Raw genomic sequence first — 22,433 nt, 5'->3', positions numbered from 1 at the left:
GTGTGGAGATGAGGAAAAAGAAGAGGAAGGAAAGGAAGAAGGCAAAGAAGCATACCAGATGGTCAGAAAAATCCAAGCTAAACCTCGGGAGGAATTTTTGTATGTGTTCTATAGAAAATGAATAGCCTTCAGGAACAGTTTTGAGGACAAAAATATTTGCAGAAATTCTCCCACTGGTCATATTTTATATTGATCCTCAAGTAAAAAGACATAACTAAAAGCATAGTTCTCTGAAGGTATGCATGTGGACAGCTAAGATAATCTACTCCAGGTGTGTTGCTTGCTGGCAGCCTTACTTGACACAGGGATAAAGCTTAGAAAATCTAAGGAATGAATGTCTGGTATGACCTGTAGGATGTCTTTTCTCGAATACCAGATGCTTCAGCCAAGCTTTTGATGAGCGTGACATGCTACAGACAATTGAAAATTGAGATTCCCTGCAGGTCCTTTTATGTAGAAAAGTAGTTCAAGTTTGTGAAAATTCTCCCTTTCACCCCCTTTCTATTCTCCAGGGGACTCTCACCTATCTGTCGGCCAAGAGGACCAATGAATTTTATTATTATAATAAGGAATTTCATTTTAGAATGCTGTATTGTTGGGTTTTCTGGTTACAACAAACATGTATTGCTTAAAATAATAAAGATTAAAACCAGGACCTGGTGAGGGGGAGAGAAAGAGAAGGAAAGGAGAGAGAGAAAGAGAGAGAGAATGAAGGTGAAATACAATTGCATGCAGATAAATTTGAAAAGGTTGTTTAACAGAACAAAGTTATACACATGAAGCCCTAGTACAGTCCTGTCATTTAGACATTTGCTCCACAAAAGTTTGTGAATGACTAAATAATAGAGCACGGAAGAGAAGAAGAGACAGCCAGCAGTTGCCAGTTGGCCATCTAAACCAGGAAACAAATGTACTCTGGCTTCTTTAAAACACTATGTTGTGAGCCGGGCAACATCCTAACACCCTTTCTAGGATGAGCAGCCCCAAAATGCATCCCCCAGATTCCTAAATGGATTCATCTGTCAACTAGAGTTATACGTCAGAGGCAGGCTGCCAAAAATGACTCTTCTGGTCCAGCGTAATTGGAAATGAGCTCTTCCTTCTGTCATCATTCAACCAGCACTTTTGTTTGCTTCTCGATATCTCTTGGAATATCATTCATATGTTCATTTAGTCATTCACTCAGAAATATTACTTGAGTACCTGCTATGTGCCAGGCACTGTCCTAGGCTCTGGAGATGCTGCAGTGGAAAAATGGACAAAAATTTTTACCCTCAGGGATTATATTCTAGTTAGATGGAGAGAGATTTTAAAATAAGTAAAATATATGGCACAATAAGTGCTAAGGGGGCGAAATAAAGCAGGGAAGAGGGATGGGGAGGGTTATTGAGCAGGGGCGGCTATTGGAACCTTTAGTAGGGTGGTAAGGGAAGGCCTCGCTGAGACATGCGTTTGAGTAAAGACAGGACGAGGGGGAACCATCTGGATATCTAAAGGAAAAGCAGTCCAGGCAGAAGGAACAGTAAGTGAAGGTGCCCTGTGGAGATGGGGGTAGGGTTGCGACCATGCCTGGCACATTCAAGGAACAATAAGGTCAATGTCGCTGGAGTGGAGTAAGCTGTGGAGGGATGGAGGGAGCAATACAAGGTGAGGTCAGACGACCTGATGGCATAGAGCTTTATAGGCCGTTGAAAGGGCTTTCACTTTTACCCAGAAGGATATGGGAAGTCATTGGAAGGTTTTGATCAAATTATGTGTATTCTTTCTTGACTTATTCTTTCACTTTTGGAAATGCATCATGTCAATATGTGTAGTTATGATTGGTTCATTTTCATTGCTCTATATTATTATATTTATCCTTCTGCCATTGAAAGACAGTTGAGTCATTTCTCTTTATTATCATGTAGATATGTCTCTATTTGCAATTGTGGGGAGTAGGGGAATATGTCCTATTACCTCAATGCCATACTGAAATAATTGAAGATAAGTTAAAAGATAGGGACCTTGGCCATCCTGTTTCTCCTGTGAACAGCTGGAATTTGTGCCACCAACGGGCCAGTCCTATGTAATGCAATCTTCTGATATCCCTTCATAATGATTCAGAAGGAATGTGAGAATCTTGAAATCTGCTGAGATACATATAGCTTGGCCCCATGGGTGGTTCCTGGTCGTGTATCAATCAATGGCAGACAGTGGACAAATCTATGTGCTAAACATTTGAAATTACTGTTAGCAAATAGCAAAATGGTCAGTATAGCCTACCTTTTTCTAGTTTAGAGTTTGAGGGGTTGGACCAGGCTAGTGGTGTTGAAATGATGTTCTGAGGAGCCCAGGGAATATTCCTTGAAGAGACCCTACCCCACTCCTTACCCAGCCTCTCTTCATTGAGAGCAGCTCTCCTTACTTGGTGTTGTATTCTAGGCATCCTCATAAAGTCTTAAGGCCCCCAGATTTTAAACCGTTTGACTAAGTGACCTCTAAACTTCTTTACAGGTTTAAAGTTCAGCTTGCCTGCTCACTAGCACACGCTCTCTCTCTCCCCCTCCCTCCCTTCCTCCCTCCCTCTATCTCACATACACATACACACACAAACACATACTATTTAAAGTATTTTAATGTTTACTTTTTTATTAGTAAACGTCAGTAAAAAAAGGTCAAATTTATTTTCACAATTATGAATTTACTAACCATTGAAGCTTAAACGTAAAGCACCATTGAACCATTTACAAGTGATGACTAGGCTTCCCTTTCTTCCCCAGGATGTAGTGGTTGGGGGCAAGTCTGCCTCATTTGGGTGAGGGATATGAGAGCCACACAGAGACAAATCAGCAGCACAAAAGATGCAGGTGGTGAAGGGGGAACATATGTGGTGGACAGAAGGCCTGGATTGTTAGGAGATTGGTTACTTTGAGCAAATAACTAAGTTGATTAAATAAGTAAATATATTTAGGATAAATATATGAAAGCCAGATTTATCACTGTTAGAAAATACACAAACCTAGAAAGAAGAAACGACATATTAAAATGGAAATGTAGATTTTATTATGAACTTATGTTTTTAAGTTTATGTACACTGATAAATATGGGACTAGTTTTGTGTGTGTGTGTGTGTGTGTGTGTGTGTTTCAGCTCTATGTGCTTAGGGGACCTAGAAACAATGATATTACAGTAGCAATAAGCACATGGAGCACACAGATATTGGATTCTAAATACTATTCTCCACTAAAAGGAAACCAAGAGCTACTTGGAGAAATGGCTATTCCACAACTAAGGCAGGGAAAATTAAAGATAAGTCTGAAACATCTTGTTATGCTAGAAAGTAAGGAAATGCTCAAAAGAATCCAGAAGCCACTTTGAGACAATTTCAGCTTCATTATAATAGTGATGGATTCCAATATGGTGAAAAAAATTGCAATCCTTGAGTCTATGCACATTTAAACAAATGAATGAATGAATGAATGAATGAATGAATGAATGAAAGAAAAAGGAAAACTTGTTCTTACCAAAGAATGCAACCAATACTGTGGTGGAATTATAAATCTCCATTTTGGTAACCATCGTAGAGATCGGTAATTGATTCATGTGGCAGTCATCAATGGAATGCAAGTGGACTGAAGTTTGATGGAGACAGGATTTCACTGCAGTTTTTGAATTATCATCCTACAAAATAATTATCAATTATCAGGAGCAAACGGTAACTTGATGGTGCAGAAACCTGGCCACATGATCAAGATTCATATGAAAGTGGTGTGAAGTGTTGACATCCTGTGCCTTCTGTGATACACCAAGCCAATCACGGCTTTGTTCTGGATCATTCCTGCCAAAATATCATAACCTAGCTGGTAATGAAGAAATATCCAAAGGACCCAGGTCAAGGCCCTCCTATAGAGTGTAAGGCCTTCAATCTGTAACTGCGAAGGACATGAAAAACAGGGAAATATGGAGAAACTATTCCAGATTGGAAGAGACTGAAGAGACTTAAGAACAAAATGCAATGTGTGGTTCCCTGGACCGGCGGTAGCAGCATTTGGGAACTTGCTGCAGATGCAGAATCTTTCAGCCTCTACTCACACATCAGACCTACTGAACCAGAAGCTGTGTTTTAACAAAATATCCAATGATTCCTATGCACATTTAAACAAACTTAAAAAAAAAAAAAAAGGCCTGGGTCCTAGATCTGTGGTTCCCAGACTTTATCAGAATCACTTCAGGAGAACTTTGTAAAAAGATTCCTGCTTCCCTCTCCATATCTGTAATATCAGAGTCTGAATGGTGAAGTCTGCAACTGGGTATTTTTAAGATACTTTCACAGTGGTTCTGATACCAAGCCACATTTAGGAACCACCAGGCTCTAAACGATATTGTCATGTGTATAAGTGACCAAAGCGGGGTTCCTTCCATGTGGGCCTCAAAACACAGATTGGACAATCAAGCTAATCATCACCATGACTCCTACTTGAAGCACCAAGTCATGATCCCAAACTAACACTCCAATGCAGGGGTGGAATATAAATAAATATTGCTTGTTCACATTTCAGGAGTTTTCCAGAACATTTAAGTGGATTTGAAAAATACTTTTTAAAAGATTGTTTGTACAAACATCATACTCTTTCCAGTCCTTGTTTGGCATAAAGTTTAATCAGATTTAAAATGGTGAGTGTTCTTTGTAAGGTTGTATGTCTTTTTTCTTCCAGGGCATGTAAAACAAGACATCTGGGTTTTATCATCAAAATACTAAAACATGCCCAGTATATTTAGGAAATCTGGGCCTGAGTTTATATGCTACAGGTGTTAGATATATTTGATAAAAGGCTGTAGTCTATTCATTTAGAGTTAAAAGAAAAAAAATTATGCACTCCAATTTTGTTTCAGAAAAATATTTGGCTAAAACATTTAAGTTTTTGACTGTGTTTTCCAGCACTTAGAAAATTAAGAAGAAATAGAAATGTTTTTGTCAACCTTATATGAAAATACCTAGTTTTCAGATATTCTTTGTTTTATATTATACACTTAACTCTCAACTCAAAGCAAAATTTGCTTTTGCTCTCTTACTAGCTTCTGTCAACTTATTTGTAGTACTTCATGGACATAAAAAAAAAAATCTTTTTAACAAATTTCTCGCCTTCCACAGGAAAAATATAAAAATATAGAATTTAAAGAGTGAATCTGGATGTGATATAGGCTTATTCTCTGCACGAGTCTAAGACATGATGCTCTCCAGTGCCACCATGGTGCAGAGAGGCCAGGGAGGGGCTATATAGTGGAATGATGAGGGAAACATAATAAAGCATTAATAAAAAATTATAATTTCTAATTTCAGAGAAATACCACATTAAATGTAGGTGCCTCACAAAACTAAATGCCATATCTGGAAATCATCAAACACATGCCCATTAATATTAGTAAAATTAACTAAACTTTCTACTGTGCTTGTAAGTATATAAAGCACTTTCACATTTTCTTTAATCCTACAATTCTGTAAGGTAGATGTTGCTCATAAGCCTGCTTTAAATTGAAGAAATACAAGAGAAACTAAGTAATTGGCCTAGTATCACTCAGTGAATGTTAGAACTGAGACTTGAATCCAGCATCTCTAACTTCAAACACACGCTGCTTCCCACCGCATCTAGGGAAAAAAAAAAATGTCCAGTCAGTATCCCAAAACCATGATCTTGTTTTGGTTTGGTTTGGTTTGATTTGGGAGAGTTTTGGGTATAATTTGTGTCACTTTCTAATACTTGAATGGTGTTCTTACTTTTCACTCTCTGCCACCTATGCCCTAAGCACTTTTCAAGTAAATATTTCTCTAAGGAGTTTTTTGAGTTAGATATAAAACATGTCTTTGCCCCTCTGGAGTAGAAACTCATCCCCTCTACAGGAGAAGCAAGGCTTGCATTTGGCCCCTAGGCCATGTTGCCACAGCTCTGTGTAACCTTTAAATAACCGGCCCCCAAGACCTCATACAGGTCTGTCACTTTTGCAAAAACTGTCAACATACCCTCAAAAACTGTCAGCACCCACAAACTTCTTTAACTGACTCTCTTGAAGAAAATGAACAGGCTTTAACTTCAGATCATTCAGCAAAATCACTCCAAAGTCCTGCCAGCCACATGGTCCCTGTCGCCAAAATAAATCCCTTCTTCTGCCGGTCTGAAGCTCACTTCAGCCTCCCCACATCCAAAGTTTTGAATTTCTGCAGCTCCTTTCCTTGGGTTTGTGCCCGTGGAGCTGTTAATCAGAGTCCCCAGCCCAAGCCCTCTGTTGCTACAGCAGCTTTCTCCCTTCTGGAAACAGATCCTGGCAGGAATTTTCTCAGGAGGGCTCTTCTTGCTGGCCCGCTCTCCTCTCTGCGTCTTCCTTTGACCTCTCCTGCAATCCCTAATGAAGATAAATAGCAACCATATCAACTTTTGTTATTCTTTCCCATTTTCCTTCTCCAGTTTTGCCCCAAATCTGCATTCCCCTGAGCCCTTTCCCTTCTGTAGCCCTGTCTGCAGGGCACAGCTGGAGTCCTCTCTGACTAAAGCTGAAAGAACAAAATTCGAGCTTCAGCATATCTGAAACTCTGCAGGCAGGTCTGCCATCTGTTGAGGACTGTGACATGGCAGCCCTCGTTTGGGGCACTCTCATTTTCATTGTCCCAACTTCTCCCTTTTGTTCTTCAGGTTTTGCCCAACCAGGACCCACTGCCACCATCTCTTAGGCTACCTGAGTTAGAGTCATTAGCAATTCTTGCAGCTCCCAGATCTCCTCCCCATCTCCATCAGACCAGGTTAGCTCCTGCCTGGCGTGTGCCACTTGTTCACCCAGGTGAGCCTGTCTCTGAGGACACGAGGATGGACGGAGAGAGGAAAGGGTAATGGTACATCACAACCTCTTCACAGAGGTAATGGAAGCCCAGCAGGTTGTGACTGTAAGATGTCCTGAGGTCGGGGGACCTGCAGTCCAGCCCTGACACTGCTACTGACGAGCTGGGTGACCTTGAGCAAGTCACCTAATAGCTCAGGTTCTTGAGTTGCTTCATCTATAAGACAGAGGAAATGGGCCCAATTGCCTTTAAGGTCCTTTGATTTATTATTTATCACATTATGTAGTGGAACCACATGGCTAAAAGATGGTCTGCTGGGCTATTTCCTCATGACAGCCCTGGCTCTGAGATAATAGTTGCACCTGTGCCTTAGTCTCCTCATTTTAGGTTATAAGAAAAATCTTCCTTGTGTCTTGGTTTTAGAATTCTTCCAATAATATATTGATGCTGAATTTTTGATATCAGTTATAAAACCATATGCTGCCATTTCTATTTCTACCTCCCAAAGTCCACTCATACCATGCCGTTTCTGGAGATGAAGGGATACGTTATCAGGTTGGGTAGAGGCAGAGAAAGATGTCCAGAATTGCCAGTGGACACAAGCCTCTGGCTATATCTCCTCCAAGCTAAAGGAACTTCAAGAGACCTGGTGCCAATATTCTGGAGTTTTTCTAAATGTTAGTGTTCTTTTTTTAGGGGGATGGGGAGGAAATCACATGATCAGAAGACTTTGAGAAGCTCTGAATGTTAGCTCCTTGGAAATTTACCCTGTGCATTAGCATATTTAAAGCTCTAAGAAATCCTGCCAGTGAACAAATCTTAATTTATCCCAGCATTTCCCAGACTAATATGGCTGCAGATACTTTTTCACGAAATACTTAACATCTGGTAGAACATGTCTCTAGAACACAGTTAGGGAAACATTACCACAAAACATTGCTGACCTAGCTCTATCTGGTCTTCAGAGCAAAAGGTAACTACAGCTGCTGGAATATTTATTGAGCACATACTATATGCAGAATGAATGAGAATTATTCAAAATTGGCAGATCAAGTGTCAGCCAGCCAAGATTTCGAAATCTAAAGCTGCAGAGGGATAGGCACACATGAATAAACATGCCAGTCAACAAACAAGACAAATGAAGTGTCAAGTGATACAGCTTGGAAGAGCTGGCTCAGGCCACTGCACAGTTGTTTAACTTCCCAAATCGAATTTCCATGCTCTCAGCTGTCAGTCTCAAGTTCTTTGCTTGGTTCCACCAGAGCAGTTACCATTCAGCCAGTTACATGGTGTCATCACAGGACACCCATTGTCCATTTTTATCGATTAGGTGTTTGGTGAGGCACACCAAGTAGTTTTATCCTAGAATTTCCACCTTACATGTATAGCTCTGTTGGTTTTTATTTGAAATTGGAATCTGTTCTTTCTCCAGAAAAAAAATGACCTTCTTTTCACAAAGCGGGAAAGATGTTGAAATGGTCAGTGTCACATGCTGTTGTTTAATCTCACTCGGCATCAAATGTGACTGCAGTCTGGGGTACCTGATATTTCCTTGACAAAGAGTTCTGGGTTCTCAGGGAGAGTGCCCTGTTAGAACCTATTTGTGACTCACTGCTATTTTCCTAAGCTCTTCTGCTCCCACCAAACCACATCCATGTGCCCCAACTTCCTCAGACAGCCTTCACTCAGATCCCCCTTCTTCGTCTTCTGTTTCCCACCCTTCTCTGCCAGCTTTCCTTAGACTTTCTATTGATAAGTTTTTTGCTGCCCCTTTTCATCTTCCTTCTGTCTCTTCTTTCTGGCATCTTTAAAAGAAATGAAGGCTCATTTTTTCTGAGGGTTGAATTCTTGGAAAGTCCCCCTCTGCTAAACTAAGAGAAGCTGGCACTATAATGAAAAAGCCAACATCGTTTCTACAAAGACTGCCTCTTAAAGAAGGAGCTGCTTTTTTTTTTTTTTTAATTATCAATATTAGTTGACATTTACTGAGTATGTACCCTGCTCCATAAATGTAAAGCCCTTTACATGTATTGTCTCTCTTATTAGTCACCACACCCTTTATGATACAGAATATTTATTATTCTCATTTTATGAGTGAGAAATTGAGTCTCAGGGAAGATAAGAAACTTGTTCAAGGTCATATTATTAATTTTTTAAAAAACACAGTGGCAGGAAACTTGCATTTCTTCGGCTCCAAATCCAGTGTTCTCCCTCCTCTCCCCCACCCCCATTCTCATTGGAACAAGGAAGTTAAAGAGACAATTCTGGTTTTCATCAGATTTGTTCTCTAAAGTTTCATTCAGAGATGCTCACCCACACACACATGTACTGCACAGACAACAGATTTAATTTTCTTCTTCTTCATGATCTCTTATATCTACTGGTGTCCAGCAGGGCCAGTCTAATTGACCTTGGTGGGACACCATTATCCCTTGTTCTTCACACAGATTTGTCTTCAAGGGAGCATATGTCGACACTTACAAACCATTTTATTCCCTCTATTCTCTCCTTCCTGCTTGATCATTAACATTGCTTTAGTTGTTAGTCTCCTGTTATCTGATCACCATCCACGTTGCAATCGGCAAGCATTTGCCATTGGGCCCTACAGGTGAAATAGTAACTTGTTGAGCTCACTTTTACTTTTCTATGACAGGCATCTATCTGCCCTGGGGCCCAGAGTTATTGCAGCATGTCTCAGAAACTCCTGGACCTCTCAATGGCCCTGGAAGACAATCTTTACTCTTCCCCCTTTTCCCAAGCAGTGTGGCCTATGGCCAGTGACTTCCCCATCCAGGGGACTTAAGTTACCAGGGAGGTCATTTCCTGTCCATCACTCAGGGCACCTCAGAATAGGCCCTGCCTATTCCAGAGCAGATGAGAAGGCCACTACTACTCTCACTCTCTGATGCTCAGTTATCTTAGGGAAAATGGATGGAACCTTTCAGTCAGCCTCAATTCCCCTGCCATAGCCCCTAGATGCCCTGGGCACTCAGGTGCTTGGGTCCTCTTCTGAGAAGGGCAGTACCGGTAGGGAGTGGGCTGCAGTGGCTGCTGTGCTATGTGCCTGACTCCAAACAAGAAGTTATTAAGCACTTACCATTTGTGCTGGACCCTGTGCTGGGAAATAGGTGAGTAAAACAACGCCTGCCTTCATGGAGCTTGAACTCCAGTAGCAAGGACCAGGGAGAAAGTGGTCACAGTGCAGTGATAAAGTTACATAAATGCAGAGGACTAATTAACCATGTGAGAGTTCAATAAAGTCTTCTTAGTGGAGGTGACATCTAGGCTACTTGGCAACCGTTGAATGTGGGAATGGAAGGTGAAGGAGAAGTCAAGGACTGGAATCAGGGTGTGCTTGCAGGGCCTTTGGGCTCTCCAGGTGGAAATGTCCAGTTAATTCTTGGATAGCTATTCAGAGACAGCAGCAGAAAGGTAGGTAAAACCAGGAAAGTGAAGGAAGTCATCTAGGGAGAGGAGGCAGCATAAGAAGAGATCCAGGAAAGGCCAAGGACAGAAGCCCAAGAAATGCCAGTATTCAAGAACTGACTCATGAGCATGGGCTCTGGGTTTGGCTGCCTGGTTTGGGATCCCACCTCCATAGCTTACTAGCTGTGTGATCCTGAGCAAGTGCCTAAACCTCTCTGTGCTTCCATTTCATCTATAAAATGGGGGGATAATGACATATACCTAACTGAGTTGTAGGGGTAAATGAATACATGTTAAGTACTTAAAGCCTATTTAAGTAGACTCTGTGAGTATTCGATAGCATTATTATTTCACTGATATCAAAAAATAACAACCGCAGCCTACAGCAGAGTCGTCCTCTCAGTGTCCCCTGGCACTGACCAGTTAAGATCCCCAGGGAGGAGAAGTAAAGGAGAGCCCCCATGGGAGCAGAGCATAGTCGGGACAGGAAGGGACCAGTCATGCTAAGTGGTGCAGATGCTACCATCTCTTGGGAGGGCAGGGACAGTACCTGCCTTGCTCACTGCATGTCCCAGAGCCCAGAGCAGTGCCCAATAGAGCGAGAGTTCCTTAAGGGTGAGCACTCAGTCAAAATTTGCTCAAGGAGCATATCGATGAGCATATCAATGAGCATATACTTGCTGAAGGTCCTACAACTTAGCTGGAGTGAAGAGGGAAAAAGGCTGGGCCACTCGAGTGGTGGCAGCAGCTTCTGGAATAGGTTCTGGGGGCATCTCCCGACTCTCTCGAACCTCTGCCTGGGACACCTAGCTGTCTGCATGAGTGAAGCACAAGGATGGACTCTCTCACAGGCCTTCTCCCACTCACTCCTTCCTCTCCCAGACTGTAATTCAGGAGGACCCTGTCCTGTTCTTTGAATCAGAAAACTTGGCATTTTACACAGGTGACAGAACAGGAACGTTGGTAAACAACCAGCCCGCACCTACACTGCAATCTCTGACTTCTCAGAATGCTAACATTCTGTTCCCAAAAGGGGCGTGACTCAGCTGCTCAGATCTTCAATCTGAGCTCCTCACAGCCTTTGCTAAGGCATTTCTTTGTTTGGTAGATCAGGCTAAAAGCTATAATTAATTCACTCTTTGGTCTGATGCTCATAGGAGAAAATGGAAAGAAGTCAAGCATGATAGTTTAAAAGCATAGGTTTTTAATTTGGCTCATTGCTAGTTTACAGGTTGTATGACTTTGGGCCAGGTAGCATAGCTACTCTGAACTTCAGCTTCCTCATCCGTAAATGGGAACAGCATTAGTACCAGGCTTGTAATTCTGAAAAGATTAAATGGGGTAAGCAATGTTCCTCTCACAAGTACATGCCCAATACATTGAAGCTGTTGTATTATTAAAATCATGTAAAGAGGAAAAGAAAGTGATTCATAAATGACCCTGCAATAGGATCAGGATAGTCTGGAGCTGACAACTCATGTATATCAAGACTTTTTATGTAATCTTTACATTGTTAAAATGTGATGAAATAGCAAAGACCCTATTCTAGGACTACTAATAAATACTCTTGAATACCATTTAATAATTGGTTTCAGAATGAATGATCCGTTCAACTGAGTGTGGTTAAGAGAGAAGATAGCATGTTGGTCCTGCATAGCTGTTGGCACATTTCAGCAGTTTGTATAACTAGAAATAGCATTTGCATATCTAAGTCAAAGTGTTTCGCCTAGTTGATTTTAAAACATTAAATAGACATTAAAAAGAATGAAATCTTGCCATTTATGATAACATGGGTAGACTTCGAGGACATTATGCTAAGTGAAATAAATCAGACAGAGAAAGTCAACTATATGGTCTCACTTATATGTGGAATTTTAAAAATGATAAGAACAACAACAAAACCCTAAGCTCATAGATACAGAGAACAGATTGGTGGTTGCCAGAGGGATGGGGGCGGGGGGGTTACAAACATCTAGTTATAAAATGAATTAGTCACAGGAATGTAATGTACAGCATGGTGACTATGGTTAATAATGCTGTATTGCCTATTTGAAAGCTGCTAAGAGCAGATCTTAAAAGTCCTCATGACAAGAAAAAAAAATTTCTAACTATGTAAGGTGGCAGATGTTAACTAGACTTATCGTGATAATTATTTCACAGTATATACAAATATGGAAGTATTATGTTGTACACCTGAAACTAATATAATGTTATATGTTAGTTATACCTCAGTTTTAAAAAACTAATGCAGTGTCACAAAGAGTGGAACAGCAAAACATTTTCAAAACTTTTAATAAATTTATTCTTTATACAAAACGCCAGTTTAAGTACATCATGCGGAATTGAGGACTTGTCAAAACTTCTAGAGTTCACATGATGAGAATACTTATATGTAATTTATGACACTAACTATTGGTTAAGTGGAACCAAAATGAACATTATTTTTAAAAAACAGTAAATCTAGTAAATTTAGAATCTAATTTCTAAGTTTTAGGGAGTTTTTAGTAGAAGAAGTTGAGAATAAACTACAAACTACAGGGAAGACATTCTGCAAACAATAAAAATGCCAATAGATGGCCAGAATAATATGTTCTCTATCCTCAAGGAGTTGACAATTTAAAGAAGGCAACCATATATACAACTGACTTAATTGCAAGGCAGAACATGCTATGTAACATTTCCTATACTTGCTCCAGTCCCCCCTGCTCCCATGCCTAGCATAGTTCCTAGCAAATTCGCAGGCAAGCAGTAATTGTTTGTGGAAAGAACAAGCACTGTTATAGAGATATAAATAAAATGCTTTGGGAGGGCAACTGGGACCAAGGAGCAATAGAAAGACTGGACTTTCAAAGACGGTAGCGTATAAATGGGTAAAGTTGGCCTTGTGCTTAACCATCATAATATCAACCATACTACTATTTAATTATGTTATTTTCTCCCATAAGGCTCCAAGCTCTCCAAAGGCAGATACCTTGTCTTTCTTGTTTCCAGCATGGTACGTGGTACATAGTAGATACTCAATGTGTTTGTTACAGGAAGGAGTGTCCTCAGATATATTCATCAAGCCTTCTTTTCTTCTAGTTTCATGTTAACAGCAATTCAACTCAACTATGCTAAACAAAATAAGGGAATTTTTTGGTTTCTGTATATGGAATCTTCACAGGGCTTCAAGTCTGGCTGGATCTAGGAATCTGACCAATGTCCTCAGGAATCCATTTTCATCTTTCTTTTGTGTTGGCTTCATTCTCGGGCAGGCACTCCTGATATTATGGCAGAGGCAGGTTTTGGTAATTCCAGGTTCATATCTTTACAGTTTATGATTCCAACAAAAAAATTGTGTCTCTTCTCCTGATAGTGTCAGGAAAAGGCTCAGGGAGGATGCTGGTTGGCCTGCCTTGGGTCATATACCCATCTCTGAACAAATTATTGAGGCCAGGCGTGAAGGAGCAGGGGAGGAGCAGCCGCGTGTAATCTGTAATAGATTAAGATGGAGAAAGGGTGACTCTACCAAGAGATGTTAGACAGCAGCCAAAGCAAAACAAATAACAAAATCTCCTATGTATTCACAATGTAAGGAAACGGATTGAGCAATACCATAGAGATAGGAATAGATGAGGAAGAAAAAAATGACATGAAATGTGGTAGGAGAGTAGTGGGCAACACAAAAAATTAATACTGAAGATGTGTTTGTTCTGTAGACAATTATGAGATAATTTGAGGGGCAGGGGAGGAGTATAATCCAAGATGTCTTTAGAGCTTCTCTAGAAGCTACCTTTAGATGCCTCCTTTTTCCCCTCTCTGCCCCTCCTAAAAAATGAATCATCAGTGGAACCATGCCATACTGGACAAGGAGTTCAAAAGATTCTTCTGCACCTGCTTCATGTCAAAGAGGATGCCTGGGCATGTGTAACTTCCTGGCCACTGCATCCTGAGTACTGAGACCTGACATAAATAAGGCATGGGCTCTGCCATTCAGGAGCCTACAGGTCGGGGAGATTGTTCTCCGACAAGTTAGTAGAAATATACCTACATGTACATACATATAAATATGTATATGTATGTACATGGGATTGGGCAATTTAAATAGAAAAAAAGTGATTGTTTTATTCCTAATGAAGAGTCGGGGAAGTCTTCAGGGAAGAAGAAATATGCAAGTTACTCTTCTATTAGGAAAGGCTTGTGCTCGGGGCACAGACCTTCTCAAGGCAACACAGATTCCTCCTGGTCCAGCCTTGGACTACTTCCTTCCTTGTAGTTAGGAAGTGGGACTTACAGGTTTCTTTCTTCTGGGTTTCTGTGTTCTGTTTCCTAGAATTCAGCTTCTCTACAACTCAGGCAAAAACAACAGCAGTAACAGGTCACAGTAGTAAACGCTTATTGAGCCCTTAACTATACACTACGCATCGTGCTGAGTGAGATCTTTAGATAACAACCTGCAGTTTCACCCTCACAATAATATTATGAGGTAAATATTGTTCCCATTTTACTGAAAAGGGAATTGAGGCTGACAGATTTGGTGGCTTGCCTCAGGGAACTTCACAAGGAAACAGTGGAACTGAGATTTAAACACGGGTCCACTCAACCCCAGTGCCCACGTTCTCCGTTGCTGTGCTATGCTGTGCTGTGCTGTGCTGTGCTGTGCTGCTGTGCTGTGCTGTGCTGTGCTGTGCTGTGCTGCGCTGCCTCCCCCTGGCTTCTCCTTCTTGGTTCCAAATGAGCCATGGTCCCAGGCTCAGGTATAGTGACAGGTGGCGATTTACAGTATTGGACAGAAATGTTGCTTGAGCTCTGACTCAATTTTAGGGGTGCAGAAAGGGACGCTGAACCCCTGGGAGAGTTCTCAACCTAAGTATGCATAAGAAATATGATTCCTGGGCTCTGCTCTTAGAGAGTCTGGTTTCTAGGTCTGAGTGAGACCTTGGACTCTGCATTTGGACAAACACTCTACCACCACCACCAGAGATTCTGAAGCATTCAGTGCTCCACATTTGGAAGACTGCTGCCTAGGCAGATGTGACAGGGACGGAGGTGGGTGTGGGAGGGACGGGCAGTCTGTCCATGTGTGGTATCCATGTACATGGCTACATGCTTTAGTTCAAGGGTTGTTTTGCTAAAGCCCCACGGAGGGCATGTATATACGCTGCACATAAACAACTTGAGAGTAACTTTGTCTAGACTGTCATTGTCTTCTTTAGATTCCACCATTTGAGCCAGGCCTTTGTAGTTAGGATAACCAGATACCCATTACAAAGGATCATCTTTCTATGAAAACTTCTGCTCAGCATAACCAAAAAAACTTTTTGGCACAAAGTCATATGTCTCCTTTTTCTGGACCTGGGAACAGCAGGCCTTTTCCCAAATAGAATCCCTGACCATTTGGAGGCTGAGAATCCTCTCTGCCCATGGCCTCCTGGGACTCCGGGTGGCCTGCCTGTTGGTCAGACGCAGCGAGCATCCCCACACTGGAGATGTGGGAAACACAGTCTCTGTCCTTGAGGGCTTAAGGTCTGGTAGGGAAGACAGAACGGGCCCATGTGAAAGAGTCAGACACACAAATATAATAAAAATAAACCAAATGCACATCCATGCAATGGTCAGAAACCAAGTGCAGACATAACTTTGAACTCAAAGTCCAACATTAAGTCAGAGAAAAATACGAAGTTGAATGTGAAGTACTAGGTCATTAGAAAAGCCTTTCTAGAAGAGGCCATGTCTACTTATTCGCCAGTTCTTATTAAGCAGTTTTGTAGTGGGCATCGTTTCTGGTGAGCAGAGCAGACATAATATCTGCCTTTTGGGGAATACAGTGTTGACTGAGCAGGGGTCAAGGAGACATGGGGGCCCAACATAGACCCTGCCCAGGTGGAAAGGCAGAGCAGGCCTCCTCAAGAAAGTGATGTTTTCATCAAATTCCTGAAGGCCGCCCTGCCCCTGACTTTACCTATAAACCCAGGACAAAGTACAAAGGAGGCCCCAGTCTGTGGCCTGTCCACCTTCTCTTACTGTCCTGGCTCATGTGCCTGTGTGTGGACACCTTAGGCCTCAAGTTCAAACTTGGTTCACACACCACCACTTCCCACAGCCCTTTGGCCAGCCTTCAAGCCCAGGGTTATGATCTACCCTCAAGGAGGACTGGTCCAGGTAAAAGGCCCTTGCAGGCCCAGAAGTGGGCCTCGGTTGTTTGGACAGGGAATGCAGGAGTCCTAGGTTTACAGGGGTGAACAATATGAAAGTGGGTACATAGCCAGTGGGCAGACATGTACCTTCCACCCCACAGGCTTCTGTATGGAGAGGGGCACAGCTGGATGTGGTGGTGTGGGCCTTCTAAAGCATAGGGTTCGGGGCAGGGATCCTGACTGCAGGGTCTAAGGACATTTCTGCCTAAAGATAAGTAGACGTTAGCTAAATCAACAGTGGAGGTCGGGGGGGCGGGCAACCTTCTTGCAGAAGGAACAACCAGTACAAGATCCTTGAGATGGGAAAAAGCCATGGTCACCTCCCTAAAAGCAGGATGTGGGAGAGAGCTGAGGTGAGGCTGGAGAACAGGCAAGGCGTGGTGGGCCAAGGCGAAGATTCGGCTTTACAAAGGACATGGTGGACCAGGGAAAGGTCATTTTGAATGGAGCAAGAACATTCCTTCCAAACCGAGCTTGTGCGGTGGCAATAAGGTATTTGATGTGAGAAGAGAGAGCAAATTGTTCTGCTTAGTTAGGCCTAGGAGTACTGAGAAAGGCAAGAGAAGGAAGAAAATAAACATCTGGAAAGGAGCCACTATGGAGGAGTTGTGGGCATCATGTACCTAGGGGTCAGAGTCGTCAAGGTAACACAGAGCCTCAGGGAGGAACTTGCACAGATCTGGGCTGGATGTCAGACTCTTTCTTTATTCTGTGCTGACCATTAAAATCAGGCAAAATAATCTGCCACGTTTAACACCTTTCTACTCTAGGGATGCTCCCCATGCTTGAGGCATAGTACTTCATATGTACACAGTTCTTGTGTTTTTCTGTGTGATTTATGCCCTGGAAATATTTCTGGATTGGCAACACATCGTATTTTCCACTTAGTAAACGTGACCACCATTTATGCTTTGGGCAACATTTTACAGTTGTCGCAGAATCTTTATTTCCTTTCTGTGTCATTTATTTTTCATAATTAGTGGTGATACTCCCATCAGTGAATGCCTGTGAAATTATGAATACATTAGGTTGCAATAAGAATTGTCCCTGAAGTCTGTAAACAGATGTAGGGGGAAGGGGGTGTTTATGATAACTGTGCTTACATAATCTCAACAACCAGGCCCTGGGGACTCACACTCGTAGATGGAACAGTTGGTTTAAATTAGGTTTCCATGTGAAATACAGTATCGCTATTTTTTTCCTAGCATTGTGGGAAAGTATATGGAAAATGATTTGACTGATAGGAAATAAATCTGGATGCATGATCAGGATTGAGGCACAAACCATGAAATGGTCTGCGCCTGCTCTGTGAATCAGGCCTCTCCAGGGGAAGATAGGGTAACCCTTTCAGGCCACTGGACTAATAAGTCACTGTGGTACCAGAATAGCTGGAAAGAACCATAACTTTCAGAGAAACTGATTTGCCATAAGTTCCAACAAAAAAAGGAACTAAAGCCACAGAAGATATAGCCAGACACCTCAAAAACTAATGTATTGGGTGTTTGAGGAATTATTTTAACTTTCCAGGATTTCATTTTTATTTTTAAGGAGATAGGTTTGAATTTCTAGCTCAAAGTTGATAATTTTATGATTCTAAGTGTTTGCTGGTGATTTCCCACAGCAAGATACGGCTCATCAAAAGCAAATTACACTAAAGGAAGAATGAAATGGAAGCACCAAGGACACTCAGTCTCTATTGGAAAAATAATTTCTTGTTCTAGAGAGCCAGGGTTTCATGAAGGTGACTATTAACTGGGTAAGCGGGTGAAGAGCTAAGGCATTGAGACCGTGAGCACAGGCTTGCTTATAGCTGTAGGGTCAGAGCCGGCTCTGCAAATCCCAGCGGATTCCTCTGTGCTCCAAGCAGTCCCAGGCAATTGGAACAATGGTGCCCAAGAGGCTCTGAATTCTTTGATCTGGACCAGGGCTCGTCCTAGGGGTCTGACTCCAGATCAGTTCTCCTGATGTTGCATGAGGGCCGAGAAGTCCAGGGCAGATAGAGAGCAGAGATGCATGGTCGGAGCCCACTGGGCCCTGGGGTGGCCAGTGGCCCAACACACTTTTGCTTCAGCCTATTTCGTAAGGGAAGAGATAGGTTATTACTGCAGAGCTCTTGGCTGATACCAGTCCCTGTTTGTTCCTGTGTAGGGAGAGGAAAGAGGTGTTTAGCATCAGTCTCTTCTGTTTTGTTTTTTTTTGTTGTTTGTTTCTTTAACCATCTTTTGATAGTTTTCTAGGTATCTTCTCCTTTATTCCAGCTCAGTCCTCAAATATTTAGCTCTTAGTAAGTACTTAGAAGGACCTAACTAATGCCAAGTTTGAAGAAACTGTCACTCTTCATCAGATGAAAGGGTACCAGACTGGGAGTCCTGGTTTTGACATCAATAAGAATTGTGACCTCAGAAAGTCACTTCTCCCATGAGCCCTATATTCCAGATCTGGAAAATGGGGTTGGGCTGTCCTCTGTGGTTGCTGCCGGCACTAAACGCCATTCATTCCCGTCACTTTATGGCAGTATGCTATGGACCTTGAACTCTATTTTTTTCCTGCAGTTGTTGTAGATCACCATGAACTCTATCTTCAGTCCTCAGTGTCACTCAGGCCAGGGAAATGAGTTGCTCCCCAGGTTTCAGTGATGTTGCTGAACCAAATGCAGCTAATGGGCCATGTAGGGATAAGACTAAAGTTTTGGTTTCTTAACAGCTGAGCTTATCAGCTCAGACATTAGCCATGATGGAGAAAGTAACTTAAGTGAACATTAGTGTCCAAGCACCAAATGTATAGGTAACAGCAAAATAATCTTAGAAATTAAGCAGAGGGTTTGAGACTGCATATTGTAAAGGGGATCTTAGTATTGGATTATTAGATATAATACTCCAGTCTATGTAATAGAAAAAACAAATCACATTAGAATAAATTTAAACCCAGAGCTGGAGAACATTAGAGTTCATATATACACATTAGTCATTTAGTAAGTGGTTAATAGTGCCACCTCTGAAGAACACACCTAAATTCAAATTCAGGCTTTGCTTTCTTTTGGTTGGGGACCTTAAGCAAGTCTCTCTGTCTCTCAGTTTTCTCCTCCATAAAATGAGGATAATAATAGTCCCTGACTCAGGATTGTTGTAAAAGATAAAAAGTTAACATACATAAAGTGCTTAGAAGTTCCTGGCTTATAGTAAGTGTTGTATATTTGTTCTTCTTCTTATTGTTTAGTCATTTGAGGAGCATAATAGATAATTCATTTGCAAAAGATAGTTCAAAATTATGTATTTTTTTGTATTTTTTCATTTGATATGTATTTTACTACTTGATAAGTGTCTTTCACTTTTGGGCTAAGTACACTGATTGCATTTAATCTTTCTGTCCATCAGTCAAATATATTTAAATCAGTATTATCCTTAGGCTTTCTTTTTTATAGTCTCATAGAATTTTATAAATCAAGAAAATTTTATGAATTACCTTCAGCCTCCTTATTTAAATATGAAAATGAAGAACACAGAGAGGTTAAGTAATTTTCCCAGAATCCCATAGCAAAGTATCGATGGAGCTCGAGTATCACCTTAATCTCTCATCTGGGTCCTTCATTTTCTAATACTAAACTGATTTTTTAAAAAAGAAAAACAGTTTTCTTGTGGAAAAAAAATTTTCAAGCTTCTAGGACCTAGCTTCAGTGGATGCTCCCCTATGCATTTTCCAGGTGAGCTCCTGGGTAACGTGGCTGATCCTCACGGCGGGTTCCATGGAAGAGAAGCGGGAAGTCTTCTCGTATTTGGTGCATGTGGCCAAATGCTGCTGGAATATGGGAAACTACAACACCGTCATGGAGTTCTTGGCCGGCCTCAGGTATGTGCAGTGGGGATATGGTTATCTGGACACGGTTTCCTCTTACCATTTGAATGGCACTGAATTGATTTACCCAAACTAGGCAATTGGTTAGAAATTAAGTCATTCATCTAAGGTCACCTGGTATGTCTGGGATGTGAATGCAGGTAGCCTTGATTTCAGAGCCTATGCCCTTAACCTCTATGGTATTTTGCTCTTATGTCTTCTTTATCAAGTCAGATCACTGTTCTGTCAATAAAGCCGCCTGCCTTATTCCCTTTCAGCCTTAATTAGCCAGCGTAAAGTAGCTGCCCCTCACTCCTGTGGGATGCAGTGTGGTATAAGGAAATGGAGAGTTAGTTGTCAAGTTAGAATAACAGGGAATCAAATCTTGGCTCCCCCACGGAATAAACGTGTGATCTAGATAAGTTACTTGACCTCTCTGAGCCTCAATTCCCTCATGTGTAAAATGAGAGTACTAATAAAAATCACCTACCTCTTTATGTAGGATTTAGTGAAATAATATAAAGTGTTTAGCAGGTATATCTGGCATGTAGTAAGGCACCATAAACAGAACTGTTATTGTTGTTATTGTTGTCTTTTCACCTTCCCAGTGAGGGTTATACTATAAATAGATCTTGCTTCATAACATTATTGAGATTTTTCATTGATTCCCCAGGTCCATACATAGGGATTCAGGGTTGGGGAACAGAAGAAAATTCTCAGAGTTGGAAATTCCTTTGTTCTTTTGAACTTTCTTAACTAAGAATAAACTCAAATGGTCCTGTCATTGTCATTCAAAGTGGTTATGCAAATATACTGGACATGGCTCTAAAAAAGGAAAAGAGAAAAAATACTGGAAGAAGAGAAGGCTATATCCAGATGATTTAGTTCTCTTTGTGATAGATTTTCTACCAAAAAAAAAAACTATTACTTTTCTTTTTTAAAAAGTTATCATATTATGATAAAATAGTTCTATTATAATGATGCTGATCCTTCTGTGTTTGACTGGCAAGTTGGTGCTGGCTTTGGGCCGGGGACTTCACTTTCTTCTGGACATCACTGTCCTCACAGCATGATGGCAGGCTCCTTCCAAAGTGAATGATCCAAAAGAGCAAGGTAGAAGCTGTTATGCCTTTTATGTCCTAGTCTCAGAAGTCACACACTGTTTCTGCTGTCATATTGCACTGGTCACCTAGCAACAGCACTAGTTCATCGTGGGCGGAACTACACTGCACCGGGAAGTGTGGGTCATTGAAGGCCATTTTGGAGACTGACAGCCACATACCATCTATTAGAGATTCTTTTGACATGAGAATGACCTCAGAATGACCAATGGAGGCCTTGAGTGAATGTGACTTTCAGATGCAACTTAGTTGATTTCAAAATCCAAGAGCACCATACAGCCAGGTGATTCTCTCTTCTACAAAGAATAACCTCAAACCAGGCTAAACCACACCACTAATTCCTGTGTGTTTTTGTCTTACATCCCAGACCAACTGCCAAACTGCCACTGTGTTTCATGCTCCTTTATTTGGCTTAAAACTGAACTGATCTTTACAAAAAAAAAAAAAAGAAAAGGTAAAAGTACCAGGTTTAATAACTCTTTTGCTGGAAAAATACATACAGGAGATAAGTTGCTAGATGTTCTTATGATAAAATGATTTTGGAGGCAGAGCTTGTACGCGTACTTTCAGGCTTGAAAATATTTAGATTATAAGTAATTTAACTACATCAAGATAACTAAAGGGCATTTTTAAAGCAATTAGATGAGAGCAATCTTATTGTTAAATGACTTTGGTTTTCAATGGATATTGTATATTTTGCTTCCTCAACGACATTCTCAGCAGTTTTAAGGAAACAATTAGAACTACAAAGATTTACTATAATGATATTTACTTAATCATGGTGTCAATTTAGAATAACCCAAATGAACAGCAGTAGAAAAATAAAGGAAATATATGATACATCATGTAATGGAATATTATTTAGCTATCAAAAATGATGTTTATGAAAAAATTTTAATATCGTTGGAAAACAAGTAACATATAATGTATAAAAATATCTGGGAACCAAGCTATCCATACTTACTAACCTCAGCAATATTCATACAACACAATTTGTAAAATATTTATACCGCACAGATACAAATAGAATAAATACTGAAAGGGGATATACCTGATGTTGTCTGTGGATGG

The 22,433-nt window shown here is 41.1% G+C and overlaps 1 protein-coding gene across 2 annotated transcripts in view; it reads left to right on the top strand.

Annotated features, from left to right (window-relative positions):
• Nucleotides 1–22,433, top strand: part of PLCE1 (phospholipase C epsilon 1) — a 291,378-nt gene that overhangs the window by 185,620 nt on the left and 83,325 nt on the right. For both annotated transcript variants that reach the window (XM_025042246.1, XM_025042245.1), the window contains exon 5: nt 20,111–20,256. In XM_025042246.1, the coding sequence (XP_024898014.1) occupies nt 20,111–20,256 (146 nt within the window). The remainder of the gene's footprint in view (nt 1–20,110; nt 20,257–22,433) is intronic.

Source organism: Pteropus alecto, unplaced genomic scaffold (assembly GCF_000325575.1).
Source record: "Pteropus alecto unplaced genomic scaffold, ASM32557v1 scaffold88, whole genome shotgun sequence".
NCBI lineage: Eukaryota > Metazoa > Chordata > Mammalia > Chiroptera > Pteropodidae > Pteropus > Pteropus alecto.
This window is presented reverse-complemented; position numbering and strand designations above follow the sequence as displayed.